General features: G+C 45.7%; 1 protein-coding gene across 5 annotated transcripts in view; it reads right to left on the bottom strand.

Annotated features, from left to right (window-relative positions):
- PIN1 (peptidylprolyl cis/trans isomerase, NIMA-interacting 1) overlaps positions 1-18,770 on the bottom strand; it is an 86,632-nt gene that overhangs the window by 33,792 nt on the left and 34,070 nt on the right. For all 5 annotated transcript variants that reach the window (XR_009556153.1, XR_009556151.1, XR_009556152.1 and 2 more), the window contains exon 3: positions 673-780. Coding sequence is in view for 2 of the 5 variants with exons in the window: in XM_060253539.1 (XP_060109522.1) it covers positions 673-780 (108 nt within the window). In the remaining 3 variants the exon portion in view is untranslated. The remainder of the gene's footprint in view (positions 1-672; positions 781-18,770) is intronic.

Raw genomic sequence — 18,770 nt, 5'->3', positions numbered from 1 at the left:
TTATTCTATGTGGCTCTTAAGTTAAGCAAGTTTGGCCACCCCTGCTCCAGTCCTTCCCTTTGCTTGGCTTCCATCTAATGTTCTCTCTAATTTTCCCCGAGTGGAGAGGTTCACGTCCTGTGCAGAACTAGAACTACTGCAATTTTAAAATGCGCAATGGGCACTGCAAGATCCTGCACGGCTCCAGCCTGCACCGGAGTGCGGCTTCCTGGGTGAATGCGCACAGATTAGAGGGAACAACGCTCCCCCACAGTGGAGGCATGTTGTGGACACTGTTGCTTCTAAGCTACAGAGTCTTGTGAGCAAAAATTCTACTTTGTGAGTTTCTGGCATTAGGGTTGTGAGCTACTGTACAAATTGTTGTGCTCTGGGGTCATCCTTCCTGAGGTAAGACAAAAATGTGTGAGCTGGAGGCTAAAAATCTGTGCGCTCGCTCACACTAACTCAGCTTGGAGGGAACACTGGTTGTGGAATGTCCCCACCCTCTTCCAAGTCATCGAGAATGGTTTAATTTTCTCTCTGTTTTCCTTCCCAGATGGCATCCATACAAGAACAATTCCTGGGCAGGAAAGAGAAGGCGCGGCATGATCCGTCTTCCACACTCCCCTTAAGCACAAACACAATTTATGGAACAGTAAGGCTGCAGCCTTGCAGAACCCTCCTTTCACTCACCCCTTCCGAAAGCACCCAGGTCTCCTCCTGCCTTAGCCGAGCTGCAGTCACTGAACTGCGATGCGAGGGTTTCGAAGTCCTCCCCGGATTTGATCTTCTGGATGTAGCCTGTCAAAAAAAGAGAGCGATTTCAGGTTGCGGCTAGGAAGCTTAGAGCAAACTCCCTATATTTTTAGATCTTTTTTTCCCTTTTGATTCTTTTAACTGTTCCTGTCAATAAAATAATCTAGTTCCTTTAACTGCAGCGCAGAACTGCGTTCAGCTCTGGTGGATGACTGACTGATGCGGTTTTGGACCGTACAACTGTCCCATTTTTAGGCTGCCCTTTCTCTAAGGATCTCAGGCTGGCGTCCGTGCTATTCTCACTGTCACCATGGGAGGTACGTGTAGGCTGACAAAAGAGAACGATTGGCCCAAGGTCATCCACTGAACTTGCTTAAGATGAATTCGCTGCCAGAGGATGTAGTGACGGCCACAGGATTAGACAGCTTTCAAAGGGCATTAGAGAGATTTATGGGAGATAGCTGCTTACTGGCCATGGTGATGAAGGGGAACCTCCTTGTTCAGAGGCAGTCTCTGTGATGTTGCCTGTCAAAGTGTTTCCTTGCCATAAGTACTTCCGTGTTGGTTCAGATTCTGTAACCGTGTGCTATTGTGCTTGCAGATGCAGACGGCTGGCTAATCGTGCATACTGTGTCTTATGAAACTTACAAGCATCCTTTTTCTCACCCTGATGTATTTGGCACGCTTGGGTATTCAAGTTTGTACTCTCAGAGACTATCGCTGTCTGCGGCTAGCTGCGACTGGAATGAAAAGGGGGGGGTAGGTGTGCTGCTTCATCGGTAGAGAAAAAAGGTGCTTTTCGCTTCAATGTAATAACAGTCTGAACCAACCTATATATCTGATTGTTTATCCTTGGCTCTTCAGTTCTATCGCGATGAAGTCTAGCCTGAAACAGCTTTGTTAAATGAATAAAGCTTTCTATGATTAAACAAACACAGAGCTCTTCATTAATGAAGACTGTGCAGTACTTGACTGCACAAGTCAATGCCAGGAGGCAACAGCAAGGGAAAGTCTTGGCCTCTAGGCCCTGTCGTCGACCCTCCAGAGAAACTGGTTGGCCGCTGTGTGAGACAGGATGCTGGACTAGGTGGACCACTGGGGCTCTTCTGATGATCTGAACCAGGATCTCCCATCCTAGTTTAACCACTGCACCAATGCAAATAGGGAAGAGTGGTTCATATGAATAAATACTTCTTCATAACCGTGAAAAGATCCTTGCAGGTAGAAAACGAGCACATTAAGGTGGGAAAAACAGCCCCCACTGTCACTGCTTAAGTTTTTGTGAACTCAGATGTTAACCCTGCACAAAACCCAAAAGTACTTTAGAACCAGGAAAGTTTCTCAGCTGGAATGGGGTCGCACCACAGCCCTTTTGTCTTCTACACATTGTCAACTTCTTACCTGTCACAGGTGGAGCTTACAAACAATGTGAGCAGAACTATGCCTTATTTATTGCCTTCACTGTTTTTGTAACCCGAGTCATAAACAGCAGAGCTATGCTTTCCCTAGCATCATCTAATTTTGCCAAGCCCCACCTCCAAAGCAGCATGGGGCAGGGCAGAAGGAACCCAGGAAAGCTCCAGATTCTTCCCAATGATAATGAAATGCCCCTCACTTTGTGCCAAGCAAGGCAGTTGAGAAATCTCTACCAGGTCCTAATTTGCTTGCAGCGACAGAAACAAAAATCCGAGAATCTTTTAAACCAATAAATATGTCTAAAGAAGTAACATTTCTGGAAAAGTTGGAGCCAAGAAAACTTTGGGGGTGGGGAAACTGAAATAGCTGCAGTTCTTTTTCCTTCTTCTTTTCCTTGCTATCAAGTCACAGCTGACTTACAGCAACCCTGTAGGGTTTTCAAGGCAAGAGACTATCAGAAGAGGTTGGGCACTGTCTGCCTCTGAATCACAGCCCTGGACTTCCTTGGTGGTCTCCCATCCAAATACTGTCTGGGACTGACCCTACTCAGTGTCAAAGATCTGATGAGATCAGACTAGCCTGGGCTACTTCCTTACTAAATCTAAACTTACTGCTTTGGCCATTATAAAACATAGTGTATACCAGGGGTGGGCAAACTTGCTTAACGTAAGAGTCACGTAGAATACATGCCAGATGTCTGAGAGCTGCAAGACATAAATGTCAGATGAGGGAGGAAGGGAGGGAGGGAGGGAGGGAGGGAGGGAGGGAGGGAGGAAGGAAGGAAGGAAGGAAGGAAGGAAGGAAGGAAGGAAGGAAGGAAGGAAGGAAGGAAGGAAGGAAGGAAGGAAGGAAGGAAGGAAGGAAGGAAGGAAGGAAGGAAGGAAGGAAGGAAGGAAGGAAGGAAGGAAGGAACTTTAACTGCATTCTCCAAGCTGCTGGCTGGCTTGGCTTGAAGAAGTGATTCAAAGAGACAAATGACTTCTCCCAGCTGGCCAAAAGGGTGATGGGGGTTTAGAGAGCCACATGTGGCTCCCGATCCACAGTTTGGCCACCCCAGGTGCATACCTTAGTTGACATGGAAAAATAACACTATCTGACATATCTATTTACTTTATTTATATTCCACCTTTCTCCCCAATAGGGACCCAAAGCAGCGTCTATTGTTCTCCTCTCCCTTGTTTTATCCTCAAAACAACCCTGTGAGGAAGGTTAAGCTCAGTGTGTGATTGGTCCAACTTCACCCAGGAAGAGTCCACAGCAGATGAGGTTCCCAGATCCTAGTCCAAAATGTTTAACCACTGCACCATGCTGGCCTTACGATATTTAAAAACTGTCTTCATTTATTACAAGAAAAATGGCAAATATACCGAAGTCCTACAGAGACAGAGCTGCAAACATGGTTACAAACCTGGAGAGGGAACCAGATGGCCAGCCCAGAGCTGAAACATTGCTGCCCACTGCCCAAGCAGTCTGAGTCACAGGTGACTCCAATGATCTTCTGCCAGCACGAGAATCTTGCTGAGAACTGCATGAAACCCAGGGACAGACTGCTCATTAGAACAGCTGCTTGGTGTATTGATCCCTTCCTGCAGTTATAGAGACAGGCTGAACTTTGGTTAATGAGTCCTCCCCCTCAAAGACTGTGGCTGGTGCTTGTTTTTATTTATTTTTTTAAGGAGATGGCGGAAGCAGCAGTCTGCAACTCCAGCACCAGTAACTATATAGTTCTTGCGCAAGGCGTGATTATTCTTCCTATTCCCAGGACCGCATAAACTACTCTCATCTTTTTATAGGGATCACAGCCATAACAACATGGCATCTCTTAAGGGAGGGGTCCCCAGTGTGGGGCCCGGGGGCACTATGGCACCTATCAGAACCTTCCCTGGCACCCACCAAATGTTTTTAGGGAGTGGGCAGGGCCAGGTGGGGCTTTTGCCCAGTAAAGCTTCTGACTGGTCAGTGAAGATATGAGTGGCAAGCAGATTTTTCAAAAGGTTTGCTTTGGCAACAGTCACTGTGTGACTCAAGCGAAGCTGCCTTTTAGTGGCTGGCTCCTCCTCCCCTTTGTGGCTGACTCCGCCTCCCCTTTGCGGCAGCCATTTTGCGGCAGCTGTTCTGTGGTTGCGCCTACTGCACTGTGCCAGAATTCCAAAGGTGCCCATAAGCTCAAAACAGGTCAGGGACCCCTTTAGTAGGGGAATGGTCATGTGCCCGTCAACTCACTGGTAGCGAGTAAAACATTCTCTCTCACCTGCTGCAAGGATTCAGACCCCACCCTCCACTCTGAATCTCAGAGTCTTAGCGCCTGCTTTGACGGGGAGGGCAGGATATAAATAAAATGTTATTATTATTATTAGAGCAGCTTACAATCTCCTTTGCATCTTCCTCCCCCCAAAACAGCCACCCTGTAAATCTCCCTTTGACCTTTGGGTTACACTACAACAAGGGTGGCCTAACTGTGGCTTGGGAGCCTCGTGTGGCTCTTTCACACATATGCGGCTCTCAAAGCCTCTGTCGGCCAGCTTGGAGAAGAAGTTGTCTCTTTAAATCACTTTGCCAAGCCGGCTTGCAGCTTGAAGAATGCATATAAGTTAAAGTAACTTTCTTTTCACCTCTCTCCCCGCCCCCCATCTTCCTTCCTGCCTGCCTGCTCTCAAACATCTGACATTCATGTCTTGCTGCTCTCAAACATACAACATTTGTTCTATGTGACTCTGGCCGCCCTTGCACTACAGCCATTCCTAGAGTATGTATTTCCACTGCCAACAGAAGCAGCAACTTCTCCGGCTCCGTCTGGCTCACTTCTGAGCCTAAATCACAGAAGACCTCAATCCCTCTCTAGTCAAGGCATCATAACATCATAACTCTCTGTCCAACCTGTGGGCAATGGAACAGATTCCTCCTCTCAGCATATATACATACTCCGATGGCAAGTTACTAAGAAGAGAGACAACTCCCTTGGGAAGAGACAGAAACTGATATACAGCCATGTTCCCCACACTTAATTCTACCGAACATCAAGTTAGTGAAGGTACACAGCACAAGCAGGCCATTGCAGTAAAGCTCTGGCGTCTGGCTTTGCCCCTTCAGCAGGGGCATGAATCATGGAGCACCTCCTCCATCATCCATGCCCTCAAACCCCCCCACACTGATTCCCTACAGACCTAGTTCTGGATCTCCTGTACATGCCCGACCAATGCCACCTACAGTGCTCTTGTTGCTTCAAAATTAGGAACACTAGAAGGTGCTAAAACACGAGAACAATGGGAACTTCCAGAGGTGACACTCCCCCACCACACACCTATGTTGCTTTCTGCCAAATGTGGTGTCTTTACCAATGTGAATCTTAACCACTGAAGAACTCTGGTGTGAAGAGATCCCATCCCATTCTTTCACAACCCCTAATATGTCCGAGGCTATGCTAGGTACACTATCCACAACAGTCTGGACTCTGGACTGGCTTGTTCCTGTATTTGAAATGGACAGCTCAAGGGTAACAGCTTGGATACTAACAGCTCTCTCTCACACACAAACACACACATACACACACACACACCCCGGAAAAACTCCATGGGATTTCTGCTTTGGATCCAAGAGGATTCCGCCAATCGTTTGGCAGATGTGGGACTGCCACGACTCAGATGGGGTGCCACCTGACGATGCCACCACTCCGGACTTAAGATTCCTTGGGAAGACCCAGAGTACCTTCCCAAACCTTTCAGATCTCCCTTGCCTTGACCAAGAAGCAGGACATGAGGAGCAGGCAGAGCAACAAGCAGGTGCAGGATAAAAGATAAGGTGCATACAATAATAAAGTGGGTGAAGGAAAATAAACAAAAATGTCCTAACAACTAGACTCGCAGTACCCAATCTGTTAGTTCAACCAGGCTCCGGCCTGCTCACTCTTCCCTTAGAATGAGGGTCTTCTTCCCTGTAGCGCAGGGGTGTCAAACATGCAGGCCCCCGAGCAACCGGCTGTCATCTGCTTCCTTCCTGCTCTCTCTTGCTTTCCTTCTGCAGAACATCCTACTCAACTGCATAGGAGCTACAGAGCAAAGTCTCTATTTTCTCCATTGGCTGAGGCTCCTCCCCTGGGAAGGGGGGGGGAGGCAGAGCTTGCTTTGCCAGATTCTCTCAATCATGCAGCAGAGCTACTGAGCCAAGCCTCTCTTCCTTCTATTGGATGAGGCTCCTCTCCCTCCTGGCCCCCTGGGGAAGGATGGAAAGAGTCAGAGTTCCCTGGATTTCATGGGAGAGATACAAAGAAAGCACCTTTAAGACCAACGAGTGCTAATGTCTTCAGCATGTTTTAAGGTGTTTTTTTTTTAAAAAAAAAAAATTGTGTTTGTCTGTGCCCTTTATAAAGTTTATATCTCTGCTACCTAATCTTACATAGGTACACATCTGGCCCAGCCCGATATGACCTGGCCCAACAAGGTCTCATTTATGTCAGATCTGGTCCTCATAACCAATGAGTTCAACACCCCTGCGTGTAGTGGCCTTCCTGCAGGCTCAGCTTCCCAGGAAAAAAAGACAGAGCTTTTCCTTTCAGAGAGCTTTTCCACAGCCTCCTTTTCTGTGATTGGTTAAAACCGGCACTAAAACCTCTAAGGGCATTCTAGGGCTTGTAAGCTGTCTCTCACTACTGCTACACAGGCCTCACATGCTCTCTGGGCCCATTAGGCCTCTGCAGCACAGCACAAATTGGTGCAGTGGTTAAGTGTGCGGACTCTTATCTGGGAGAACCGGGTTTGATTCCCCACTCCTCCACTTGCACCTGCTGGCATGGCCTTGGGTCAGCCATAGCTCTGGCAGAGGTTGTCCTGGAAAGGGCAGCTGCTGTGAGAGCCCTCTCCAGCCCCACCCACCTCACAGGGTGTCTGTTGTGGGGGAGGAAGGTAAAGGAGATTGTGAGCCGCTCTGAGACTCTTCAGAGTGGAGGGCGGGATATAAATCCAATATCTTCATCTTCTTCTTCTTCAAATCATGACAGGGACTAACAGGCCATTGTGGCACAAGCCCGCCGACCATCAGAAGCACAGCAGTATCCTGGGTGAGGGGAACCCAAGGTGAGCAATGGGTCACTGCTAAACCTTAGGATCTGATGGTCTTTATACTCACCAAGAGGCAGGAGGTGGACCAGGAGAGGGGAGAAGAGGAAGCAGTATTTGCACATACAAGCTGCTGCTCCAAGCAGCTCGGTTATCTGTGGTCATCAAGCAAGCGCCATTCCTAAGTCCTCCCAACTCCAGAAACTGAGGTCCCCAACATGGTACCCAGGCCTCATTTTGGGCAGGAGCGGAGCTCAGGAACCTCTAAGTTTTAGTCTGCTCTTCGTTCCTTAAACCTCCCCCCCCCACACACACACAAAATACTTGCTTCTGGGCTCCACTGTTCAAACCCCCTGTGAAAATTTTGCTGAACTCTTAAGACTTGACAAACTTTCTAATATTTCCCCCCACAAAAAAATGGGGGAAAAAACCAAAACAGACAAAGCAGACAGATGGAAATCATCACGCCACTGTGGTGACGTAAGAGTACGTAATTTAAAAAGCATGATGGGAGTAAGGTTTTTGAAGGTAGATGCTGAGCTGATATAATTTAATACACCTTCCAGTGACATCAGGGGCGTGTAGCATATGCAAATGAGTTGCGCTAATGAGCTCTGGCATCTCTTTGTCTATGACAGGGGTGGGGAACGTCAGGCCCGAGGGCTGTAAACGGCCCTCAAAATCACTTGGTCTGGCCCTTGGAACTTGCTAGTCCGAGCCCCGCCCCCCTCTCATGGGCATTGTGAAGGACTGCTGATAGGATATGTGGGTGCCTTTAAAGGTCTGCTGGGAGCAGCTGAAGGGAGGGAGGGAGGGGTGGCAGGGATGGGGGGTGGGAGCCAGCCACCACCAGTTCAATTTGCATGTGATTATCTCAGATGGTGTGGCCTAATATGCTAATGAGTGTGACCTAATATGCTAATATTAGGGGATGTGGTCTAATATGACTGGACCTAGGCATCTGCCTAGCACAGTGGGTCGGTGTGTGGGTGTGTGTGCTGCATTAGGCTCTCCCCATGTGACTTCAAATAGAAAAACAATTATTTGCATTGATTTTGCCGGCCTGAATCATTCTCCCTCAGCGGTGGACTGTTTCTTAAGTTGGTAATTTTGTATGGCCTGCGAATAATGTTATAAATATCCAAATGGCCCTTGGCAGAAGAAAGGTTCTCCACCCCTGGTCTATGAAATGACCTGATGGAGCATCGTGGCGCCTACTGACAACTTTCCTGTTGCCCACCACCACCACATGTTTTTAGAAAGTGAGTGGGACAAGGTGAGACTCTTGCCCAGCAAGGCTTCAAACTGGCCAATGGAGAGTATTAAATACATTGTTTTGGGCAGCAGCTCACAGTACAAGGGGCTTGGCTACGTGACTGCAAGCAAGCCGGAGCAACCATTTTGTAGCTAGCTCCGCCTCTTGCAGCAGCCATTATAAGGCAAACGTTTTGTGGCTGAATCCATCGGGTTGGATCGTAATCCCAAAGTGCCCAGAGGCTCAAAACAGTCAGGGACTCCTGCCCTGGAAGAACAGAAACTCTTATTAGGAATGGCTTTCAAGTTTACAAGCCCCATCTCTGGTGAACGAGTTCAAACTAACCCGACTGCTTTCTTAACACTGGAGAATTCTCATTTTTTCTGGCATAACAAATAACATTGTTATAACAGCTTGTGTCTAAATATAATCCTACCCTGGGTGTCTGCTGCAAAGCAAATCAATGATCAGGGTAACAAATGCAACCTGTAACGTACCCATTAAAGCATGCAAGGCATACACAGAATTGAATCAACGTTCAATCGCACCAGTTTAGCTCCGGCCACTGACAAAAACCTGAAAGCGCTTCTTGGGTAATGTTATTTTCTGTGGCTTTAAGGTACAAACTGGCACCTTGAATTACAACTGGAAAGAAAGAGACACCAGAACTGCTACTGGGAGACTGGTGTTATTTATTAGATTTATAATCAGATTTTTTTTTTTTTTTTTAGTGATGCACACCAGAATGGGGGCAGCTGAATTTTCCTGGGACCAGCATATGATAAGACTAACGTCCATTAAGGGCATGAATCCTGACCTGGAGAGCCCAGGCTAGCCTGATCTAGTCAGATCTCGGACACTAAGCAGGGTCGGCCCTGATAGTTATTTGGATGGGAAACCTCCAAGAAATACCTGATGCAAAGAAAGACACTGGCAAACCACCTCTGAATGCGTCTCTTGCCTTGAAAACCCTAGGGGGTTGCCCAAAAGTCAGCTGCAACTTGACGGCAAAAAAAGAAAAAAAAGCACTGAGCGGTAAATGCAAGCTTGCAAATGAATCCATCAGTTACCAGTCCACACACTCAAAAATATAGGTAACTGGTGATGCATACTTATGAGATAGTCTTTCCACTAGGCACCCGTAGGCAGCTGCCTGGGGCACGATTCCAGGGAGGGCACCAGTTAGGGACCTTCCACTTACCCTTGCCTCCGCGTCAAGGGAAATAGCCGGGCTAAGCTGTGGCGCAGCGGGGCACCTGGAGAGTGTCGCTAGGCTGTCATCGCACCACCTCATGCATCAGATGTGGGAAGGGGCACCGCAGGGGCCTCGGGCACCGGCTGTGCATCGGCACTCTAGAACTGCCACCGCTGCTGTTTTGGCAACCCAGATCACCCCAAAAGGGGATCGGAGGGCAGGAAACTTTCCCTACGTGGTCACTTGTAGCAAATTCTGAGTCACCCCAGGAGACCAGGCTGTTGACAAACCTTAGCTAAACAGCACAAAAGGTCAATACGCGCTCACAAAGCCTCTCGGCGCCTCCCCACACTCACAATGGCATTTTGTTAAACGCGGTAACCGCAGAGTTAAAATTCTCTAAACAACAATAACCAAAAAAAAGAAAGAAAGGCAGTGATGATATGCCTGTCAGAATGATGCTTTCCAAGAGATCTATTTAAACAATTCCGGGCTATAATTATGTTCATCAGGTACGCTACGTCTGTTCATAGAAATTCAATGAAGCTCAGCTGTTTGAGGCTAACGTGGGCACTCATGCAAATGCATTCTTTAGTGATTTTGTTTTTATTTTTTGCGGCGGGGGGGGGGGGTTGTTGTTTATAATTTCACCTGCTCATTTTTAGGAGGATAATAACAGACTGCTCTCGCCCAGTTGACGGTATCAATCTCTCTCCTACTCTTATCGAGCCAAAGTGAACGCTGCCGAATTGAAATAATTATATGCAGGCTCCTATGACCTTTACGGCAAATGATGTTTATCAAGGACAGATGGAGGTGTTGACAGAAAATAGATTCCCCCCCCCCCTCTTCTGATCATGGCATTTCATACTTGGGAGAATTAAAAAAAAAATACAATGATCATAGAAGTGATGAATGAACTAGTTCCTAACAGGCTTTATCAACTTTGCAGCAGGATCGTTAGATAAAATAAGTTTTAATCACATCTTTCTCTTTGTCCTTAAGGTGACACAAAAGATTCCTCTGCCCGGGAAAAAAAAATTATCTGATAGCAGAAGGAGTTTCGTCTCTGGGGCTATCAAACCGGCACTTCAATACATTCTAAACACCACTTGAATATAAGAATTACATCTGGATCTCATATGAAACAAGATTAAAATGTCTCTCTCCATAACCTTATCAGATGATGGAGACTTTCTATTGTGGCGCCTCTCGACAATTTTTCATTTATTTGGCCTTCTACCGGTAAAAGCACAGGGAGAAAAAGTCAGTATCGGAACTTCTAATTGAAGATGAGGTTCTGGGACATCAGCGGAGAGATAAGCGCTTTCGTGGTCTGCATTCACATTAAACTTTTAATGACCGCAAGATAAAGAAGTTTGCACAATATAACGGAAAGAGTGAATGTTCTGATACAGCTTATGATAGCACGTCATCGTCACCCCAAGCTGGCAGAGTTTAAACCACATCCAGTTCTGACGAAGATCAGACAATAGTATCGAGGCCTGTGATAAGTTTTTATTTAAACTAAATATTGGTATATCTGGCCTGTTTGAAGTGACTATTATCTTAAGAGGACAATTCCAAAGTCCAAAAGCAAATATCCATTTTGTCTTCTACTTCAGTGCTCGGGGTTCATAGTGAGGGGAGATGCAGGTCATCATACCAAAAGGGTGGGGAACAACTGTTCTGTCTAAAAAGCCGGACCCAACCTTTCTCCATCCTCTCTTCACCAAGTGGCCAATTCCTGCCTTTTATCATGCTATTTACCATCACCCTGCCAGTTGGCCAAACCAAGCCGTAGGTGAATGTTAAACAGTCTACCCTTTCAAGACTCATGAATAGGTTAAATTTAGCTCAGTTAACATTGAAGACAAAAAACTCATCTCCCCAGAAGGTTCTCATGCTGAAAATATAAGACTCTTCTGTGGTGAGGTAGATTGCAGTCATTACTTTCCCACAGAGTCATGTTTATACAGTTTGGAAATGGCCTTCAGAAAAAATCGGATGTTACATTGGGAACCCATGGCTGGATCAACCCAAGTTTATTTTGGTTTTAAAAAGCAACTGCTGGAAAGAAGGTATAGCAGGTTCTGAAGAAGAGGAAGGTAACCCTTTCTTCTTGGGCCATTCTAATGATCACCACTTCCAGCCTCTCTCTCTTTGCTAGTCTTTCCTTATTGGTGGGAAGGGGTTTGTAACTGCAGAAATGACACTGGCGAAAGGATTACAGTAGACCCTTGCCATTCATAAACCAAGGACTCATGATTTCACTTATCTGCAGCCCAGAGCCAACCACAGTGTGGCTACCCTTGATCCTCCAGTGCAATGGGAAATGGAAAAGTGGCAAGAGCACAAAGGCCTTGCCCCCCTACCTCTGAACAATCTCTGTCTTGTTAGGACTGTGCCGACATATGGAGGAAGTATGCCCAGTGGCCACCATGACTGGTTGGGTAATTCACAAGCTAGCACCCAGCTGCTGCACTGCCATACAACTTGGAATCATAGAGCTGGAAGTCCCCAGAGTCATCTAGTCCGACCCCGTGTACAATGCAGGAAACACACATACAACCTATGCAGGAAATTCACAATGCAGGAAATTCCCCCCTTATTTCACAGGATCAGCACTGCTGACAGATGGCCACCTAGCCTCTGTTTAAAAACCTCCAAGGAAGGAGAGCCTGCCACCTCCCGAGGAAGACTGTTCCACTGAGGAACCGCTCTGTTAAGAAGTTCTTCCTAATGTTGAGCCAGAAACTCTTCTGATTTAATTTCAACCCACTGGTTCTAGTCCTACCTTCTCGGGCAACAATAAAACAATTCCACACCATTCTCTAAATGGCAGCCCTTCAAGTACTTGAAGATGGTGATCATATCACCTCTCGGCAGCCTCCACTCCAGGCCAAACAAACCCAGCTCCGTCAACCTTTCATCATAGGACTTGGGTCTCCAGACCCCACACCATCTTCATTGCCCTCCAGCTGTCTGTATATCCTTCTTTAAAAACTTGCCTTAAATGAGGTGGCCACCACTGCCCAATTCACTCAGCAATGCTGAACCAAACACAACACACTTGGGCTGGGCCTCCCTTTATGAGAGCAGAGGGAGCCTATTAGGCTGTTTTGGTCTCCCAATCTGCCCCTGGGGATAGCAGCCCCCTCTACGTTTACAGATTTTCCTGTTTCCTCTGGTACCAGGAATGGGACCTCCCCAAATGGCAAAGGTTCTACTCTAACCCCCTTTCCACAGTGCTTCAGTAGTTATCTGTATCCCCCGACTACTTTAATACACTGAACTATACATCACTGGGTTAAGATTACAGTCCCTCAACTATGTATACTTCAGCCCTCAGACTAGCAAGCCAGCGGATAACACACATATAACCTATGCAAAAGTTGCAGAAAAGATGTAGGAATTAATGTTATTTTAATATTTTTGTCACTAAATGGTCTTGTTCCTATAAAACTATCTAATCTTCATAATCTGAATTGGCTCTGGAGTTGAATAATCCTTCCCTACCATTAAGAAGCCTGAACACTACACTATGTTACTACTTTGTTTTGTAGAGTGTTAAATTTGCTAATGATCGCTCCAGTGAACACACAGCTGGAAAACAAAAGGGAAAGCACTGCTTGAGCAGTGACAGTTCTACCGGTTATTACAGCAGGGGGGAAAGCCTTTTTAATGGATCCTTTGGAATTTGAACACAAGTCTAGAAGTGCAAGATCGTTGGTTAAAAAAATCCTCAAGCCCTGGTTTCCTACCAAGTTTTCTACAAGGACTTTTGCAGCAGATGGCTTAAGAATCCTTAACTATTAGGATTAAGGAGTTAGCAATCAATGAAGAACTGGGTGAAATGGGCATGCCAGCTGAAACTGTATCCCTGATTCCCTTATAATATTCTCCCTTTTCATTGGCAGAGCACTTGATCATGTTGAGGAAAGCATGGCAATAGTTTCTCAACGGCTTTGCTGTGGCTCTCTTGAGTGCCAGAGAAGCTCTGTCCACATACGGACAGGAAAGGGTAAGTGGGAGCCTTGGTGAACCAACAATATATAGCAGGGGTGAACAAACTTTTTAAGAGCCACATAGACTAAACATCAGATATTGGAAGGGAGGGAGGGACGGGTGACTCAGTGGTAGAGTATCTGCTTGGTAAGCTGAAGGTCCCAGGTTCAATCCCCGCCATCTCTGATTCAGCATAAGGCAGCTTTATAGGTACATAAGGCAAATAGACTGGGGAGGCGGGAGAAAGAAAGCAACTTTAATTTTAAATGCATTCTCCAAACTGCTAGCTGACTTGGCGAAAAAGAGAAATGCCTTCTCCATGCCAGCTTGATGGGGGCTTCGAGAGCCACACAATGTGCAAGCCAGTTTGGCCACCCTGATATATAGCATTCATAATGCTCAAGGTGCTTTACACACATTATCTTAACTCTGCAAATTCCCTGTGAGGTAGAAGAAGATGATGATATTGGATTTATATCCCGCCCTCCACTCCGAAGAGTCTCAGAGCGGCTCACAATCTCCTTTACCTTCCTCCCCCACAACAGACACCCTGTGAGGTGGGTGGGGCTGGAGAGGGCTCTCACAGCAGCTGCCATTTCAAGGACAACCTCTGCCAGAGCTATGGCTGACCCAAGGCCATGCTAGCAGGTGCAAGTGGAGGAGTGGGGAATCAAACCCGGTTCTCCCAGATAAGAGTCCGCACACTTAACCACTACACCAAACTGGTAGACCAATATTACCATAAGAGGGAGGAGGCTGAAAGTGAAAGGCTTTCCTGTACCCACCTACCTTTCATTGTTCACAGAAATCTGACATTAAAACCACGACACTCAAAGTTAGCAATGGGAGAACTGTTTAATCTTCCAGTGATTCCATTGCTGACCAAAGACTGGCAGTCCTCGGATAAAGAAACTTCAAGGGAAGACAACAATGTGAGACTACTGAACTTGAATTCATTCACAAGTTCAGAATGGCAGGAACTCCCTAGGGCTGAGTAGGCAGACAGGATTCTTATCCCACTGTAGATGCTAACTCCTCCCCACCCCCACATTTCCCCTCTGCTCTAATCAAGCTGACAGCCAGTTTGGTGTAGTGGTTAAGTGTGCGGACTCTTATTTGGGAGAATCAGGTTTGATTCCCCATTCTTCCACTTGCACCTGCTGGAATGGCCTTGGGTCAGCCATAGCTCCCGCAGAGGTTGTCCTTGAAAGGGCAGCTGCTGTGAGAGCCTTCTCAGCCCCACCCACCTCACAGGGTGTCTGTTGTGGGGGGAGAAGATAAAGGAGATTGTAAATCGCTCTGAGTCTCTGATTCAGAGAGAAGGGCAGGGTACAAATATGCAATTATTATTCTTCTGATTACAATATGAATTGGATGTCTATATCCTCAGTTCCTTCTTTACAACACCCTTCCACCTTCTGACTGGGATATAAAGGCTCTGAGATCTCCATTTCTACTCATATCTGACAAAGGGGAACTTTGACTCTCAGAAAGCTCATACCCTGAAAATCTTGTTGTTTCCAAGGTGATACCGGACTTGAATTTAATTATTCCCAAGTAAGACTCTTCTCTTACTTCACATGTTAAACCACAGGGACTGCAGGGACAAGAGCTTAGGGTGATAGGAAAGAGCTAAAGCCTATGCGGATGTGTTGAGCACTTGGACACAAGTGGCTCTCAATAGCATGTTCTTCAACAACGAGCCTTGAACAGAAAGAATGCAGAGCTCCGTTTTGTTTGCTGCACCCAGAAAATGTGCTCTGTTCAAACATAAATGCTGAAATTCGGGGGAAGACAACGTGTCGCTCTCCATGCTGCAGGGTTCACTTTGCGGCAAAATCACTGCCACAATGATTTCTAGATTCATTCTAAACCCCCCCCCCGCCTCCACTCCCAGCCAGCACGGTTACAATATACACACTTAGTTCTTTAACCACTTCTTCTAAGAATCAATCTACAGCCGTAAGGAAAGCTGAAAGATGAGGTCAATGTATTGTTCAGTAGCCTTGGCAAACTGTTTTTAAATGTTACAGTGCTTTAGTGGGACAAAAATGCTCCACAATATTTTTAAAAAGTATTTGTGTATTTCTGTGTTGGTGTGCACACACGTGCACATGTGCCTGTTAGTCATGGTAACTTGGGAGGTGGCTATTATTCCACAGCACCAACAACCTCACTGAACTAACGTAAATGAAACCAGAAACATCAGAATAACCAGAACATCAACGTGCATCTTGAACTTTTAATGACTATAAAATGTATGGAAATGATTTGATTGTATATTTTGTTTTTAATATTTTATGCTGCTTTTATTTGTTGTTAGCCACCCTGAGCCCGTTAGGGGAGGGCGGGATATAAATCTGATTAAATAAATAAATAGATAGATAACTTCTGATGACCTCTATACTTTGGTATAAAGGATGTTCAGAGGAATGACTTGATGCAGCCTGCCTCTGCTTCCCAGTCCTGGTATTCCAAGGAGGCCTCCCATCCAAGTACTTGCCAGGGCTGGCCCTGCTTAGCTCCTGAGATCTGATGAGATCAGGCTTGTCTGCGCTATCTGGGTCAGGGTGACTCTCCACAATATTAAAGTACTACCAGAGGGCAATCCTGCTCCCATGCGCCATCATGTGCAAAGACTGATAAACTGCAACATTTCTTATAGGTCAGAAACAGGGCTTTTTTGGTAAATGTTTTTTAAAGCCCAGCAGGCACTTATTTGCATATTAGACCACACCTCTGACACCAAGCCAGCCGAAACTGCCTTCATGTGCGTTCCTGCTTTTAAAAAGCCCTGGTTAGAAGATTAACATTACATATTATGCAGCACGCACTTAAACGCACTCTCCATCTAGAAGACAATTTGAGGACCGAATTGTTTAAAATGAATTTCCTTCAACGTGACATGGCATAAAACATGAAAATTAGACAATGTAAGAAGGCCTTCTATGTAAGCAGGGCTGTGTGTGTTCCACGAATTGGCTGGAATGCAAAAGAGGCATCAAATTCAGCTGCTTGGGAATCTTATCTAATGCAAGCCAGCAGCCCTTACAATTGCAAAAAATGTGACTGAAAACAAGGATAACGTCCAGTGAAATCTCAGAAGTTAAACAAGATGTTTGATAGATGTTCAGGAGGCACTTTTTCGTACCTAGCAGAAGTTACAAAATTATGCAAAATAAGGAGTCATGCAGATTTCTTACAATCGGCATAATTTATGGAGATTTCAGCATTTCTTTTCCTGGAGTTGGAGCGCCCTGGTGCAAAGTTTCTCCCTTTTTTAGCACAGAGAGTACATGATCCTGCCTATAAATTCCTGCCTATAAGATGCAGGCTTCTTCAGAGAGAGAGACTTCACAGGGTTGATAAATGGGCACTGACAGCGGAATGCACAGTCACACTTCCCAATTTTGCCAAGCCAAGCTCCTTGTGACATTTGAAGAGGAGCATGTGCAGGCTATATCTGCATTTACAGCTGCTGTGCCTCCTCTCTGCAAGTCCTGTTAGAGGCAAAAAAATTGATTGTTTTCCTTGAGAATTTAAGACTGGTTTAAATCCCATGACTTAATTCAAGCTTTTGCATTGCAATGTAAGTCTTTCCATAAAGTACACACAAATTACTGCTATAGCAATTACAACATATCAGTTTACAGTTAAACAGAGCCTTTCCCTATTGTTCAAGCCCTCCAAAGTCCAGCACGCCTTGCTTCCAAAGAAATCTGTACTGAATTACAGCCCTAGGAGCATAATTAGAAACCTCTGATCAAATTGTGCACCAACTTTATAGGTGCTACAGCAGGGTGTCAAACATGTGGCCCGGGGGCAAAATCAGGCCCCCAGAGGGCTTCTATCAGGCCCCCGAGCAACTGGCTGTCTTCTGCTTCCTTCTCCCTATTGCTTGCTTTCTTCTGCATCATAGCTTGCTTTGCAAGGCTTGCTCATTCACACAGGACCTATACAGCAAAATCTCTATTTTCTCCATTGGCTGAGGCTCCTCCTTTGGGAAGGAAGGGAGAAAGGCAGAGTTTGTTTTTCCAGGATCTCTCAAATGCACAGCAGAGCTACTGAGCCAAGTCTCTCTTCCTTCTATTGGCTGAATTTCCTGTTTTGCTGTCTGCATTCAATACAAGGATACTAAGCAAGATAGTTTATTTGAAGAAAAGCAGTCTGAACCTTCCGGAAGCAAGGCCTGGTGGATCCTTCATCACATGTGAATTATTTTTTATGCTGCTGGAGTGCACAAGTCATAGATATTCACAGTTTGAGATGCTGCAAGTTAGAGCACATAAGGATACAAGCTCACGCAGTGGATGAACCGATGAAATACAGGTCCAGTAGGAATCCCACAATAAATGCAAACTATTTACAGGGCTTGAAGCAGAAATGTGTAGGTGATTAATATTTCTCTACATAAAGTGATCTAATTCTAAAAAATCCTTGTTCCATAAAATTAACAATGAATGGAAACCATTGCCAATGTAGTTTTACGTAAGTCTTGCCAGTTTCAAATTTGCAATTAATATTTTTCAGGCTACGAGTCCACATAATTGTGTAAGAATACATGGACATTCTAGCTCTTTAGCATTAGCCAGGGTGCACCATGAAGAGGTGAGCTAGAATTGCATTTTCCAGGGAGATATGACAAAGCGCTTGGAAATGAATTCTCCCCAGCTGCGACTGAGCGAACTGAAAATCTAGCAGGAACTCATTTGCATATTACGCCACACCCCCTGACATTAAGCCAGCCAGAACTGGGTTCCTGTGCATCCCGGCTCAAAAAAAAATCCCTGATTATATACTTCCTGTGTGTAATTCTCCCATATAATAGTGTCTTTGATCGTCTTTAAATTCAACAATATAAAGGAATTAACATCCTATATGGCCTTTCAATTTCCACAGGTATTATTCCAGTAAGAACACAATTTCTCCATAAAGCTTTCCATTTGTTTGGACATAAGTTGTAAACCATACTTGATTTGCTTCTCCCCATAATAAAATATTTCAGTTAAGTATTTGTTTCTATTAGGGCATAAACTTGGCATGAGATGCATTTTAAATTTCAAAAACAAACCTGCTAAATCTGATTGTGACATATTTATTTAGGGCGCCA

This window comes from Heteronotia binoei, chromosome 13 (assembly GCF_032191835.1).
Source record: "Heteronotia binoei isolate CCM8104 ecotype False Entrance Well chromosome 13, APGP_CSIRO_Hbin_v1, whole genome shotgun sequence".
Lineage (NCBI taxonomy): Eukaryota > Metazoa > Chordata > Lepidosauria > Squamata > Gekkonidae > Heteronotia > Heteronotia binoei.
The sequence above is the reverse complement of the archived record's forward strand: the minus strand, read 5'-3'. Positions and strand labels throughout refer to the sequence as shown.